The sequence below is a fragment of the Apodemus sylvaticus genome, chromosome 2, assembly GCF_947179515.1.
Source record: "Apodemus sylvaticus chromosome 2, mApoSyl1.1, whole genome shotgun sequence".
Lineage (NCBI taxonomy): Eukaryota > Metazoa > Chordata > Mammalia > Rodentia > Muridae > Apodemus > Apodemus sylvaticus.
In genome coordinates this window covers 148,159,211-148,174,093 of record NC_067473.1, presented here as the reverse complement: position 1 = coordinate 148,174,093, position 14,883 = coordinate 148,159,211, and the positions used below count along the sequence as shown (strand labels likewise).

Genomic DNA, 14,883 nt, shown 5'->3' with positions numbered 1-14,883 from the left:
AGATGGTGACCAGAAAGCTCCCACCAGAGGCCTCTGGATGGATCTTCCACTTTGCCGGGTCAGACAGACTCACCCAAGCAATGTGCTTCCCTGTGGCCGGCCACCAGCTGCACTGCTGGCCCTTGGCACTGCTTGGAGATGGGGCTTATTTCTTGTTTTTAAGGAAGTCCTCATTTACCATAGAAAAAGCAAGATACATCAAATATTTTTAGGAAGAGTCAATATAAAATATTTGTAACAAAAATTTTATATATAAATAATCTATACATGCAAAATAATAATTTAGTTAATGAATATACATAAGAAAATATTTTTTAATTCAGTATATTCTTTATTTCATTTCAAATGATTTCCCCTTTCCTGGACCCCCCCTTCCCCAAAAGTCCCATAAGCCCTCTTCCCTCCCCCTGTTCCTCAATCAACCCCTTCCTACTTCCCTATCCTGGTACTCACCTACACTGCTTCAATGAGCCTTTCCAAGACCAGGGGTCTCTCCTTACTTCTTCTTAGGCATCATTTGATATGTGAGTTGTTTCTTGGGTATTCCAAGCTTCTGGGATAATATCTGCTTATCACTGAGTGCATACCATGTGTGTTCTTTTGTGATTGGGTTACCTCACTCAGAATGGCATTCTCCAATTCCACCCACTTGCCTAAGAATTTCATGAATTCGTTGTTTTTAATAGCTGAGTAGTATTCCATAGTATAAAGATATCACATTTTCTGTATCCATTCCTCCATCGAGGGACATCTGGGTTCTTAACAGCTTCTGGCTATTATAAATAGGGCTGCTATGAACATAATGGAGCATGTGTCCTTATTACATGCTGGAGAATCCTCTGGGTGTATGCCCACAAGTGGTTTAACAGGGTCCTCCGGTAGTATCATACCCAGTTTTCTGAGGAACCACCAGACTGATTTTCAGAGTGGTTGTACCAGCTTGCATTCCCACCAGCAGTGGAGGAGTGTTCCTCTTTCTCCACATACTTGCCAGCACCTGTTTTCTCCTGAGCTTTTGATCTTAGCCATTCTGACTGGTGTGAGGTGAAATCTCAGGGTTGTTTTGATTTACATTTCCCTGATGACTAAGGATGTTGAAATCTTCTTTAGGTGCTTCTCAGCCATTCAATATTCCTCAGGTGAAAATTCTTTGTTTAGCTCTGTTCCCCATTTTTCAATAGGGTTATTTGGCTCTCTGGAGTCTACCTTCTTGAGTTCTTTGTATATCTTGGATATAAGCCCTCTGTCGGATGTAGGGTTGGTAAAGATCTTTTCCCAATTTGTTGATTGCTGTTTTGTCCTTTTGACAGTGTCATTTGCCTTACAGAAACTTTGTAATTTTATGAGGTCCCATTTGTTAATTCTTGATCTTAGAGCATAAGCTATTGGTGTTCTATTCAGGAAATTTTCCCCTGTGCCTATGTGCTCAAGGGTTTTCCTCAGTTTCTTTTCTATTAGTTTCAATGTGTCTGGTTTTATGTGGAGGTCCTTGACCCCCTTGGACTTTAACTTAGTGCAAAGAGATACGAATGGATTGATTTGCATTTTTCTGCATGCTGACCTCCAGTTGAAAGAGCACCCTTTGTTGAAAAAGCTATCTTTTTTCCACTGTATGGTTGTAGCTCCTTTGTCAAAGATCAAGTGACCATAGGTGTATGGGTTCATTTCTGGGTCTTCATTTCTATTCCATTGATCTACCTGCCAGTCACTGTACTAATATGCAGTTTTTAACACTGTTGCTCTGTAGTACTGCTTGAGGTCCAGGATAATTTGATTCCCACAAAAGTTCTTTTACTGTTAACAATAGTTTAGATATCCTGGGTTTTTTGTTATTCCAAATGAATTTGAGAATTGCTTTCTAACTCTATGAAGAATTGAGCTGGGATTTTGATGGGGATTGCATTGAATCTGTATATTGCTTTTGGCAAGATGGCCACTTTTGCTATATTAATCCTGCCAATCCAAGAGTATGGAAGATATTTCCATCTTCTGAGGTCTTCTTCAATTTCTTTCTTCAAAGACTTGAGGTTCCTGTCATACAGATATTTTACTTGTTTGGTTAAAGTCACACCAAGATACTTTATATTGTTTGTGGCTATTGTGAAAGGTGTCGTTTCCCTTATTTCTCTCTCAGCCTGTTATCCTTTGAGTATAAGAGGCTACTGATTTGCTTAAGTTAATTTTATATCAAGCCATTTTGCTAAAGTTGTTTATCAGCTGTAGAAGTTCTCTGATATAGTTTTTTGGGTTGCTTAAGTATACTACCATATCATCTGCAAATAGTGATAATGTGATTTCTTCCTTTCCAATTTGTATCCTTTTGACCTCCTTTTATTGTCTAATTGTTCTGGCTAGAACTTCTAGTGCTATACTGAATAAATATGGAGAGAGAGGGCAGCCTTGTCTACTCCCTGATTTTAGTAGGATTGCTTCAAGTTTCTCCCCATTTAGTTTGATGTTGGCTGCTGGTTTGCTGTATATTGCTTTTACTATATTTAGGTATGAGCCTTGAATTCCTGTTCTTTCCAAGACTTTAACATGAAAGTTAAATTTGTCAAATGCCTTTTAAGCGTCTAATGAAATGCTCATGTGGTTTTTTTCTTTGAGTTTGTTTATATAGTGGATTACATTGATGGATTTCCATATATTGAACCATCCCTTCATCCCAGTGATGCAAGGATGAAGCCTACTTGATCATGATGAATAATCATTTTGATGTGTTCTTGGATACTCCTGGCAAGAATTTTATTGAGTATTTTTGCATTGATATTCATAAGGGAAATTGGACTAAGGTCCTCTTTGATGGATCTTTGTGTGGTTTTGCTATCAGCAAAATTGTGGCTTCATAGAACGAGTTGAGTAGGATTGCTTCTGTTTCTATTTTGTGGAATAGTTTGAAGAGTGTTGGTGTTAGGTCTTCTTTGAAGGTCTGATAGAACTCTATACTAAAACCATCTGGTCCTGTGCTTTTTTGGGGGGGGAGAGACTGTCAATGACCACTTCTATTTCATTAGGGGATATGGGACCATTTAGATGGTCTATATGACCCTGATTAAACTTTGGTATGTGGTATCTGTCTAGGAAATTGTGCTTTCATCCAGATTTTCCAGTTGTGTTGAGTATAGTCTTTTGAAGTAGGATCTGATTTTTTTAATTTTCTCGGTTTCTATCATTATTTCTCCCTTTTCATTCCTGATTTTGTATATTTGTATACTGTCTCTGTGCCCTCTGGTTAGTATAGCTAGATGTTTATCTATCTTGTTGATAATCTTAAAGAACCAGCTCCCGATTTTGTTGATTCTTTGTATAGTTCTTTTTGTTTCAACTTGGTTGATTTCAGCCCTGAGTTTGATGATTTCCTACCTTCTATTCCTCTTGGGTGTATTAGCTTCTTTCTGTTCTAAAGCTTTCAGGTGTGCTGTAAAGGTGCTAGTGTATTCTCTCTCCAACTTCTTTTTTGGAGGCACTCAGAGCTATGAGTTTTCCTCTTACCACTGCTTTCATTGTGTCCCATAAATTTGGGTATGTTGTGCCTTCATTTTCATTAAATTCTAAAAACGTTTGATTTCTTTCCTTATTTCTTCCTTGACCAAGGTATCATTGAGTGGAGCATTGTTCAGCTTCCATGTGGATGTGTGCTTTCTGTTGTTTTTGTTGTTATTGAAGACCACCCTTACTCCATAGTAATCTGATAGGAGGCATGGAATTAGTTCAATCTTCTTATATCTGTTGAGGTCTGTTTTGTGACCAATTATATGGTCAATTTTGAAGAAGGTACCATGAAGTGCTGAGAAGAAGGTATATCCTTTTGATTTAGGATGAAATATTCTATAGATATCTATTAAATCCATTTAGTCCAAAACTTCTGTTAGTTTCACTGTGTCTCTGTTTAGTTTGTGTTTCCCTGATCTGTCCATTGAGGAGAGTGGGGTGTGGAAGTCACCCACAATTATTGAGTGGGGTGTGATGCGTGCTTTAAGCTTTAGTAAAGTTTCCTTTATAAATGATGGTGCCCTTGTATTTGGAGCATAGATGTTTAGAATTGAGAGTTCTTCCTGGTAGATTTTTCCTTTGATGAGTATAAAGTATCTGTCTGTGTCTTTTTTGATGACTTTTGGTTGAAATTCTATTTTATTGGCTACTAGAATGGCTACTCCAGCTTGTTTCCTGGGACCATTTGCTTGGAAAACTGTTTTCTAGTGTTTTACTCTGCGATAGTGTTTGTCTTTGACACTGAGATGTCTTTCCTGTATGCAGCAAAATGTTGGGTCTTGTTTACATATCCAGTCTGTTAGTCTATGTCTTTTTATTGGGGAATTGAGTCCATTGATGTTAAGAGATATTAAGGAATAGTGATTATTGCTTCGTGCTATTTTGATGTAATTTTTATGATTGTGTGTTTATCTTCTTTTGGGTTTGTTGAAAGAAGATTTATTTCTTGCTTTCTCTAGTGTGTAGTTTCCCTCCTTTTGTTGGTGTTTTCCATTCATTATCCTTTAAAGGGCTGGATTTGTGGAAAGATACTGTGTAAATTTGTATTTGTCATGAAATACATTGGTTTCTCCATCTATGGTAATTAAGACATTTGCTGGATATAGCAGTCTGGGTTGGCATTTGTGTTCCCTTGGCATCTGTATGACATCTACCCAGGCTCTTCTGGCTTTCATAATCTCTGGTGAGAAGTCTGGTGTAATTCTGATAGGTCTACCTTTATATGTTACTTGATCTTTTTCCCTTACTGCTTTTAATATTATTTCTTTGTTTAGTACATTTGGTTTTTTAATTATTATGTGATGGGAGGAATTTCTTTTCTGGTCCTATCTATTTGGAACTCTGTAGGCTTCTTGTATGTTCATGGGCATCTCTTTCTTTAGGTTAGGGAAGTTTTCTTCTATAATTTTGTTTAAGACATTTACTAGACCTTCAAGTTGGAAGTCTTCACTCTCTTCTATACCTTTAATCCTTAGGTTTGGTCTTCTCATTTTTTCCTGGACTTTCTAGATGTTTTGAGTCAGGAGCTTTTTGCATTTTTCATTTTCTTTGACTATTGTATCAATGCTTTCTATGGTATCTTCTGCATCTGAGATTCTCTATTCTATCTCTTGTATTCTGTTGTTGATGCTTGGATCTATGACTCCTGACTTCTTTCCTAGGTTTTCTATGTCCCAAGTTGTTTCCCTATGTGATTTTATTATTGTTTCTACCTCCATCTTTAGATCCTGGATGGCTTTGTTCAATTCCTTCACCTGTTTTGCTGTGTTTTCCCTTAGTTCTTCAAGAGCTTCTCCCTGTTTATTTGTGTTCTCCTGTATTTCTTTAAGGGAGTTATTTATGTCCTTCTTCAAGCCCTCCATGAAGCCCTCCATCAGGACCTCTGATTTTAAGTCCAAATCTTGCTTTCCTGTTGTGTTGGAGTATCCAGAATTTGCTGCTGTGGGAGAATTAGGTTCGAATGTTGCTATATTGCCTTGATTTCTGTTAGCAATGTTCCTAAGTTTGCCTTTTGCCATCTGGTTATCTCTGGTATTAGTTGTTCCTGCTGTCACTGGCTGGTGCTTGCCCCTCCTGTGTGCCTTAAAGCCTATCTCAGCAACCCTGGGTGACCTTCTTTACCCTGGCACAGATTGATGTGTTGCTGCCAAATTCCTGGGTACAGGTGGAGTCCTGGCATAGTGTGATCCAAACGACCCTCTACTCTGGTGATCCCTGCCTACTAGTCTGCCCCTCTACATAGTAAGAGGAGCACAAACGGTGGCACCTCACCTCCAAGTGCGGAACTCTCTATTCCTGCCTCCTTGCAGGGCAGAAGAGACCCAGCAGGGTAGGTGCTCAGCTGACTGACCATGGTACTGCAGAGCTTCTGCTTGAAGGTGGAGTCCTGGCAGGGTGTGTCCTAAGTGATCCTCTACTCTGGCCTGCCTACTATTCTGCCCCTCTACAGAGTTACAGGAGCACAGATGTCTAATTGCTCAAGCTAGAACTTCAAGTACTGTATTGACTAAATATGGAGAAAGAGGGCAGCCTTGTCTACTCCCTGATTTTAGTGGGATTGCTTCAAGTTTCTCTCCATTTTAATTTGACATTGGCTACTGGTTTGCTGTATATTGCTTTTACTATGTTTAGGTATGGGCCTTGAATTCCATCCAGTGGAAAAAAAAGATAGCCTTTTCAACAAAGGGTGCTGGTTCAACTGGTGTCTAGCATGCAGAAGAATGCAAAACAATCCATTCTTATCTCCTTGTACTAAGCTCAAGTCCAAGTAGATCAAGGACCTCCCTATTAAGCCAGACACATTGAAACTAATAGAAAAGAAACTAGAGAACAGCCTTGAGCACATGGGCACAGAAGAAAATTTCCTGAATTGAACACCAATAGCTTATGCTCTAAGATCAAGAATTGACAAATGGGACCTCATAAAATTACAAGGTTTCTGTAAGGCAAAGGACACAGATAAAACACCAATCAACAAGTTGGGAAAAGATCTTTACCAACCCTATATCCAACAGAGAGCTAATACCCAATTTATACAAAGAACCCAAGAAGTTATATTCCAGAGAACAAAATAACCCTATTAAAAAATGGGGGTATAGAGCTAAACAAAGAATTTTCACCTGAGGAATATCGAATGGCAGAGAAGCACCTAAAGAAATGTTCAACATCCTTAGTATCAAGGAAATGCAAATCAAAACAACCCTGAGATTTCACCTCATACCAATGAGAATGGCTAAGATCAAAAACTCGGGAGACAGCAGGTACTGGCGAGGATGTGGAGAAAAAAGAACACTCCTCCACTGTGGGTCCGATTGCAAGCTGGTATAAGCACTCTGAAAATCAGTCTGGCAATTCCTCAGAAAACTGGGCATACTACTATACCATTCCTGGACATATACCCAGAGGATTCTCCAGCATGTAATAATGACACATGCTCCACTATGTTCATAGCAGCCCTATTTACAATAGCCAGAAGCTGTTAAGAACCCAGATATCCCTCAATGGAGGAATGGATACAGAATATGTGATATATTTACACAAAGGAATACTGCTCAGCTATTAAAAACAATGAAATTCTCAGGCAAATGGGTGGAACTAGAAATTATCATCCTAAGTGAGGTAAGCCAGTCACAAAAGAACACACATGGTCTGTACTCACTGAAAAGTGGATATTAGCCCAGAAACTTGGAATACCCAAGACACAATTCACATATTAAATGATGCCCAAGAAGAAGGAAGAACAAAGTATGGATACTCTAGTCCTTCTTAGAAAGGGGAACAAAATACACACAGAAGAAGATACAGAGACAAAGTGTAGAGCAAAGTCTGAAGGAAAGACCATTCAGAGACTACCCCACCTAGTGATCCATCCCATATACAGTTACAAAACCAAGACACTATTATCATTGCCCACAAATACTTGCTGACTGGAGCCAGATATAGCCGTCAACTGGGAGGCTCTGCTAATGCATGACAAATACAGAGGAGGACACTCTCAGCCAACTATTGAACTGAGCACAGGGTCCCCAGTTGGGGAGCTACAGAAGAGACCCAAGGAGCTGAAGGGACTTGCAGTGTCATAGGAGGAACAATGATATGAGCAACCCAGTACTCCCAGAGCTCCCAGGGACAAAAACATCAACCAGATAGTACACATGTTGTTATCCATGGCTCCAGATGCATAGGCAACAGAGGTTGACCTTGTTGGACATCAAAGGGAGGAGAGGCCCCTGGTCCTGGAAAGGCTCAATGCAGCAGTGTAGAGAAATACCGAGACAGGGAAGCAAGAGGGGGTTGATTGGGGAACAGGGGGAGGTAAGATGTCTTATGGAATTTTTTGAGGGGGACCAGGAAAGGGAAATCATTTGAAATGTAAATAAAGAATATATCAAATAAAATTTAAAAGAGGACAAGCTAGCCGGGCGGGAATAGCACACACCTTTAATCCCAGCACTTGGGAGGCAGAGACAGGTGGATTTCTGAGTTCCAGGACAGCCTGGTCTACAGAGTTCCAGGACAGCTAGGACTATACAGAGAAACTCTGTCTCAAAAAAAAAAAAAAAAAAAAAAAAAAAAAAAAAAAAAAAAAAAGACAAGTAATATGAGAATGTTTGTAGCTGTCTTACACTTGAGTAAGTAAAATGTATTCTTTGGTGGTTCTTCAATGAACTGAAACAACAATGTATTTTCATAGTTTTTATACTTACAGAGTTTCTCCCCAGTGTGGCATCTCATTTATTCTGGAAATTTGTAAAAGAAATGAAAACTTTCTCACACTGTACATTTAAAAGATTTCCTTTCCTGAATTTTAATGAGTTGCTATAGTAGCTACGTTTCTCTTTGGTGTGATGAATATTTGACAAAAGAAACTTGCAGAATGAAGGCTTTATTTTGGCTCATAATATGATACAAAGCCTATCAGGGCATGGAAGGCAGGTAGGTAGGACATGAGGCAGCTGGTTACATGGCATCTGATTTGAAAAGGAGAAGATGAATAATTGTACTCTGTTCACTTTCCCCGGATCCCTTGGATAAATGTATTCTTTGATGGCTCTTCAATGAACTGAAACAATAAAGTATTTTCAAAGTATTTCCTATTCCTTTGGATAGGTTCATATGCAGAAGGTTGGAAACCTGCTAAAGTCTCAAGGCATTCACATCCTCATAACAGACAAAGCGGGACCCAGAGACCACATTTTTCTTATTGTTTGTCTGATTTCCAGTCCAGAAGATCAAACCAGAGCCTTACAATCATCTACTGCTAAGCTGAGCCCTAGGCCTCTCACCTCGGTGCTTGAATTAAACATGCAGACTGCATAAGGAAATATGGGAACCTAGGATTGTCTACATGCCGCTTATAGAGAGTTTATGCTGTATATGACAGACCCATAGGCTGTGTCCTCCATCAAGACTTGCCATATGGGGTTACCTGGTACTAGCCAACCAATATGGTTTCTACCACATGAAGTGATTAAATTGAATTGAGAACCTCGAGAGAATAAAAACCTGTGGTTGGGGAATGATGAGCTTAATCCATGACAGAAGTCAGAAAAACAGGTGGAATGGAAATTCTGTCCTTTCTTCTCTCTGGTTCCTTCTGTTAGGTAGCAAAGAATGACACTTCGTGGAAGGAATTGTTCTCTCCAGCCTGTGGTAAGGCGTCACTGGTTCCTATGAAATGATTCCGGAAAAGAATGAAGTCTCAGCCATTTTGCTGTTGGAGGAAAAAGACACGTGTGTCCTTGCAACCCAAGGAAAAAAGATAAAGGCATCTCAGCAGACAGAGAAAGGCTTAGGCAACAAGATAAAGTGGAGGCTAAAATAGGGTTGAACTGCAAAGAGGGGAAAGCATGGTCTGGACACAAATGGACCTGTTTGAGTTTGTAGAACAGGAAAACCATGTTCAGACTGAAGGAGGAGGAGAATGGGATCTGAGAAGGACTGAGACTAAGAGGAGGTTGAGAATCTGTCTCTCCAGGGAACCCTCCCGTTTGGCATCTCTTGGAAAGAGATGATGGCATTCATCACCCTTGAAAATTACTGAGCTGCCCAAGATTCAGCTGTGGCTTCAGAAACCACTGGATAAGGTCTCCCATCTGCCTTCCTCATTGCCCCTCTCCACAGATCATTTCAGAGAGTTCATTGTGGTCCCATGCAACTTAACCCTGTTAATCCAGGCAGCCATCAATATTCAATTGGAACCAGAGAGTGTAATCTGCAGTTTTCTACAACTACTCTGGTCCTCAGTGAGCTCCCACTAAAAATGATGCTTTTTTACACAAAATACTTGATATCTTTGTCAGTTGTCTCACTCAAGCCCAGGTTGATCTTTGTCTTTATTATGCTTAAAAGGAAACTAGAGTTCAGATTGATTCCCTGCTTCTGCCAAGCAAGATCAAGGCTCTTGACACATTCTCACTTCCTCTCTGACCTTGGATGACAACATAATGCCTGTATTTGTAGTGTTAAATACCTGTTTAATAGGGGTACTTGCTTCCTAAGTGTGGGTGTGTGACACACACTTTGTCAAATTTCTGTTAATGGCTCATTTAAACTCTCAATATTTATCAAAATACTCATTTAAAATCTATTACTAATATGGAGATTAAAAATTATTAGAGACTAAGGTGGAAAAAATAATAAATAGTCTTCATGGCATGCTAAAAATTTATTAGTATCATACTGAGTCATTAAATGCTGTTGACAAAGTCATGTTCATTGAAAGTCTTGGAGATCACTGAAAACATCAAAATAACATCAGGGTGTCATCATTCCATCATGGAGATTTGATTTAGCCCATGAAACTCTACATATAAAGGCCATAGTCAAGTACAGTCATCTAATTCTTAAATTTCAGGTCTAAAATCAATTTGCTTCTGATAAAGGATAATGAGAATATGCAGGAAGACTCAAAGACAGCTCAGCCCTCCTACATCAAATATTAACTTCTATTTTTAGCTTCATGTGATCTGGCAAAGAATATGTGGTTTTATTTATTCCCAATGATACAGCTAAATAGTCACATTTCTTCCTGTCACCATTACCAAAAGAATGGACTTTGCCACAAGGGTTTCTAACATAAATGAACAGATTCACAATCTCTGCATTGATACAGATTTGTCCAGCTGTATTCAGAAATGATAGAAGGATAGAGTTGCCTTTCTACTATGTGTTGGTTACAGCTAACTCCTGTCACTGTCCCCATTCTAGGACAAATGAAGTGGCTCATATCCTCAGAATTCAAAAGCTAACCCAAAAGGTGAGAAACCTTGGGTATTTATCCAGGTGTATAATCCACAATACCAAGTAATAAAGATGGAGTTTTTACAAGTAAGGCCACACACACACACACACACACACACACACACACAAAAGCTGGGCGGTGGTGGCGCACGCCTGTAATCCCAGCACTCTGGGAGGCAGAGGCAGGCAAATTTCTGAGTTCAAGGCCAGCCTGGTCTACAGAGTGAGTTCCAGGACATCCAGGGCTATACAGAGAAACCCTGTCTCAAAAAAACAAAACAAAACAAAAAAAAGTAAGGCCAAGAAGTGGACCTAAAATTTTGATTCTAATGTTAGTGGAAGGAAAAGGAAAAACAGAAACAAAAGCTCAAATTAACATCAAAAATTGTTTTAAAATCTTAAAGGGATCAAAAAGGAAGAGTTGGAGGAAAATAGAAGTGGGTTTCTTGGAGACTAGAGGTCAACTGAACCAATTCTCAGGTCAAACAATTCTCAAAATGCTGTGGGGGCCACACATGCCACTTAAGTCTGTCAAAGGCTCACACAAATTCTAAGTGAAATTTCCACATGAATACTGTACATCAAATAGAAAGAAAGACATTTTCATACAGATGTATGACTAAAGCTCATGGGGCACTTCTGTCCTCAGATCAGTTTTTGTTTCTCTGACAATAAAGTACTGAAGCAGGCTGCAATCAGGCCCAGAGACCCCATTCCTCAGACTCAGATTAATGTGAGATCACCTGCAACCACACACTTCCATTACTCAGTGAGTGGTCACCAGAACTCTGAGGTCATCTACAAAACCATTGCACTGGGTAGAAAAGGTTAGCTTACTAAACATCAGCACATAAATGAGCCTTTCATATTCTCATGGGAGAGCCAACCCACCACAAAACTACAAGCCTAAGAGAAGAGCTTTGAGAACCACATATTAATTTCTGAGGAAAGGGAAAAATTTCCTGAGAGCTGCTTTGACTTCCTTATTTCTCAAAGTATAGATCAGAGGGTTCAGAGTAGGGCTCAACATGGTATACAGTACACCAGCCAATTTGCTCTTCTCTGCGTTATAGCTGGACACGGGGCTTATGTAGGCATAGAAGACAGCAGTGTAATACATGCACACCACAATGAGGTGGGAAGAGCAGGTAGAGAAGGCTTTCTTCTTCCCTTCTGAAGTCCTCATCTTCAGGATGCTGGAAATGATGAAGCCGTAGGACACAATGGTCATCAGGAAGTTCAATATGCCATAAAAGGCATCAGCCAGGACAATCATGACACTGTTCACATAGGTGGAGCTACAGGAGAGAAGCAGCAGAGGAGGCACCTCACAGAAGAAATGTGTAATGACATTGGGACCACAGAAATTCAAGCGTGTCATTAGTCCTGTGTGAATGGCTGTGTTGAAAGCACAGAGAGCCCACACCCCAGCAGCCAACATGATACAGAATGTTTTGCTCATCATGGTGCTGTAATGCAGAGGATGGCAGATGGCTGCATAGCGGTCATAGGCCATGACAGTGAGGAGGAGCAACTCTGAGGAAGCCGACCATGTAAGGAAATAGAGTTGGGCCATGCAGCCACCATAGGAGATGGGGTTCCTCTTTGACACCAGACCCTTCAGGGCCTTAGGCATAATGGAGGATGTACAGATGATGTCCATAGTAGCCAAATTGAACAAGAAAAAATACATAGGGGTGTGGAGCCCAGGGTTGCAGGTAATAGCCAAAATGATAAGGATATTACCTGTGAGGGCCACACAGTAGAGAGAGAGGAAACCAATAAATAAGGGGAGCTGGTACTGGGGGTGCTCAGAGAAGCCCTGAAGGATGAACTCTGTTACCAGTGTCTGGTTTCTCATCGTCCTTGACTGAGGATATCAGAGACTAGGAGATGATTATGGACCCACATTTTCATAAGCTTTCAGGGCTAAAAAAAAAAAAAAGTGAAAGGCGTTTTAAAAACAGACATTGCCATGATTCCTTCCCTGACAACATGGAATGAATGAATGACAGTATACAGCTTTACTGGGATACACTACAACAAACACTCCTCTGCCACATAAAGTTCATCAAAAGTAAGTGCCAGTCACCAATTAAGCTCATTAATTCTCAGTCAACCTCAAAGAAATGCAAACTCAACCAAAGATCTACTCTGACATCCATGATCAACCTAGGAAGTTGATCAACTTAGTATTCACATGACCCCGACAAGCAAGGAAGGTGTGGCTTGAGGAATAATGTCTAACGTTGTTCCATGCCTTCACATACATTTGGACACAGGCACATGGGTATCTGCACATGCAATTCACCAGAACACAATTGTGCGTGTGTGTGCACGCACACACACACACACAAGTTAGTTTTCCATTTGAACAATACTTCATTGCTGTAAAATTTTCTTGGGCAAATAACATTTAAAACTATTTTCTCAGAGCAAAATAATTTAGTTACAGAACTACCTGTTCTCCTTAAGATGAATTTATCATTATATATCAGTGTGGTGCTGGATACTTTCAAAAGGTTGAGAGCCTCTTATTGATTCCTTTAAAGTACAGTGAAGATGTAAAAATAATACACACAATCATTAATATTTAAAGCACAAAAAACTCACTAAAGGGGCATTGCTGTACATATCTGGAGACAAAATGACCTATGCATAAGAGGTCAAGATGGATTTCATTTCATTGCTTTTGCTAATGTGTTTTCTGATTTTCTCTAGAATAGCTTTGCTGAAAGGCAGGTGTATCAGATAAACTCCTCATAATTCAGTGAGTCCTCAATGCTGACAGCACAAATACTCCCATACAGTACTTCTCAAAGTTTCCTCTTCAGTAGACTCTTCTGACTTGTCTTAACTCTCAAAGCTACAGACAACCACAGCCACAGCCACGGCCACAGCCACAGCCACAAATGCAGCCACAGCCATCTCTGCAAATGCACTAGATCATATCAGGTTTTGTGGGACAGCAGTTCCTACACCTTCCTCAGCCACGAGGTCCTCCTCTTCCTCCTCAAAAGCCAAATGGCTCACCTGCTCCTCTTTCCAAACATCACATCTCCCTGGTGAGAAATGGCCACTTTCCCTTTTATGAACCCTCAGGATTGAATACTGACTTTTGTCCTAGAGCCCAGTGCAGACACTGCGGACATGATTAAAGAGCTGGTTCTCTGACAGTGGTCCAAGTGCCCATGCGTGATTGTGTCCCAGGTGCTATGCCTGACACTCAACAACATTTGTTATTTCAATGCTAAAGAACATCTAGCCCGAAGACCAATGAGGGTAAGCACAGTTTGATTGTACAGGCTCTGCACACTGTGGCTGTAGAGGAAGCCAGAGTGTGTGCCACATTTGCCCTTTCCATCTTCTCAACCCCTTACTCAATAAAAGGAGAATAGTTTGTTTTAAACTAAGAATTACCCTTTTTTCCCACCAAACTTCTAGAGATGCATTTGCCTCCAAAATATTAAAGTCTTACACAAAATGTCTCAGTACCAGCTTCAGTCAGATCATATTGCTCTTCTGTCAGGTGACAAGTATCCTTTGAGCAGAAGAACATGGCATCACAATGACTTACAGCAACAGGCTGAAGTAGGATGGAGCCTGTGCTGGCCGGCATGCTGGCCTTTCATCTCACTACCTTCTTGGAATCTGAGGATCAGGCTGCCCCAGACATTTGCATGAATGAAATAAACACAATATGCCCGTTGCACTGAGTTCATTTTGTTTGAGAACAAAAGACTGAACAGAATTCCTTTTATCAATTTATTTAGATCAAGAGAAATATATGATATTATGTGTTCATCACCACCATCCAGAGGGTAAACTGTTCATCAGCAAGGGAGACAGAAAAGCAAAGGCTGAGAAACTGAGTCAAGGTGAAAGGAACATTGCTGGCTTTGATCGTCTGCTGCAAGGTGTCTGCACGCTCCCCTGAAATTATACACACTGACTCTTCCAGCCATTGTGTTCCCTCCACAGCAAACACTACAGACTGACCAGGCTGTGTTGTCACAGCTACACCCTAAGACACCAGCACCTCCATTCCCTCCACTCACAGAGCAGTAGAGCCCTTCATTCGTCTCCATTCCTGAGCAAAGAAAGCAGCACTGAGCAGCACACAGGAAAGATGGAGCCTGACTCTCTCCT

The 14,883-nt window shown here is 40.3% G+C and overlaps 1 protein-coding gene across 1 annotated transcript; it reads right to left on the bottom strand.

Annotated features, from left to right (window-relative positions):
* Positions 1-11,668: 11,668 nt before the first annotated feature.
* On the bottom strand, positions 11,669-12,651 carry LOC127677591 (olfactory receptor 13A1-like). The gene is given in 2 exon segments (XM_052172641.1): positions 11,669-12,612; positions 12,615-12,651. Coding segments are annotated over 2 exon segments (981 nt in total).
* Positions 12,652-14,883: the final 2,232 nt, after the last annotated feature.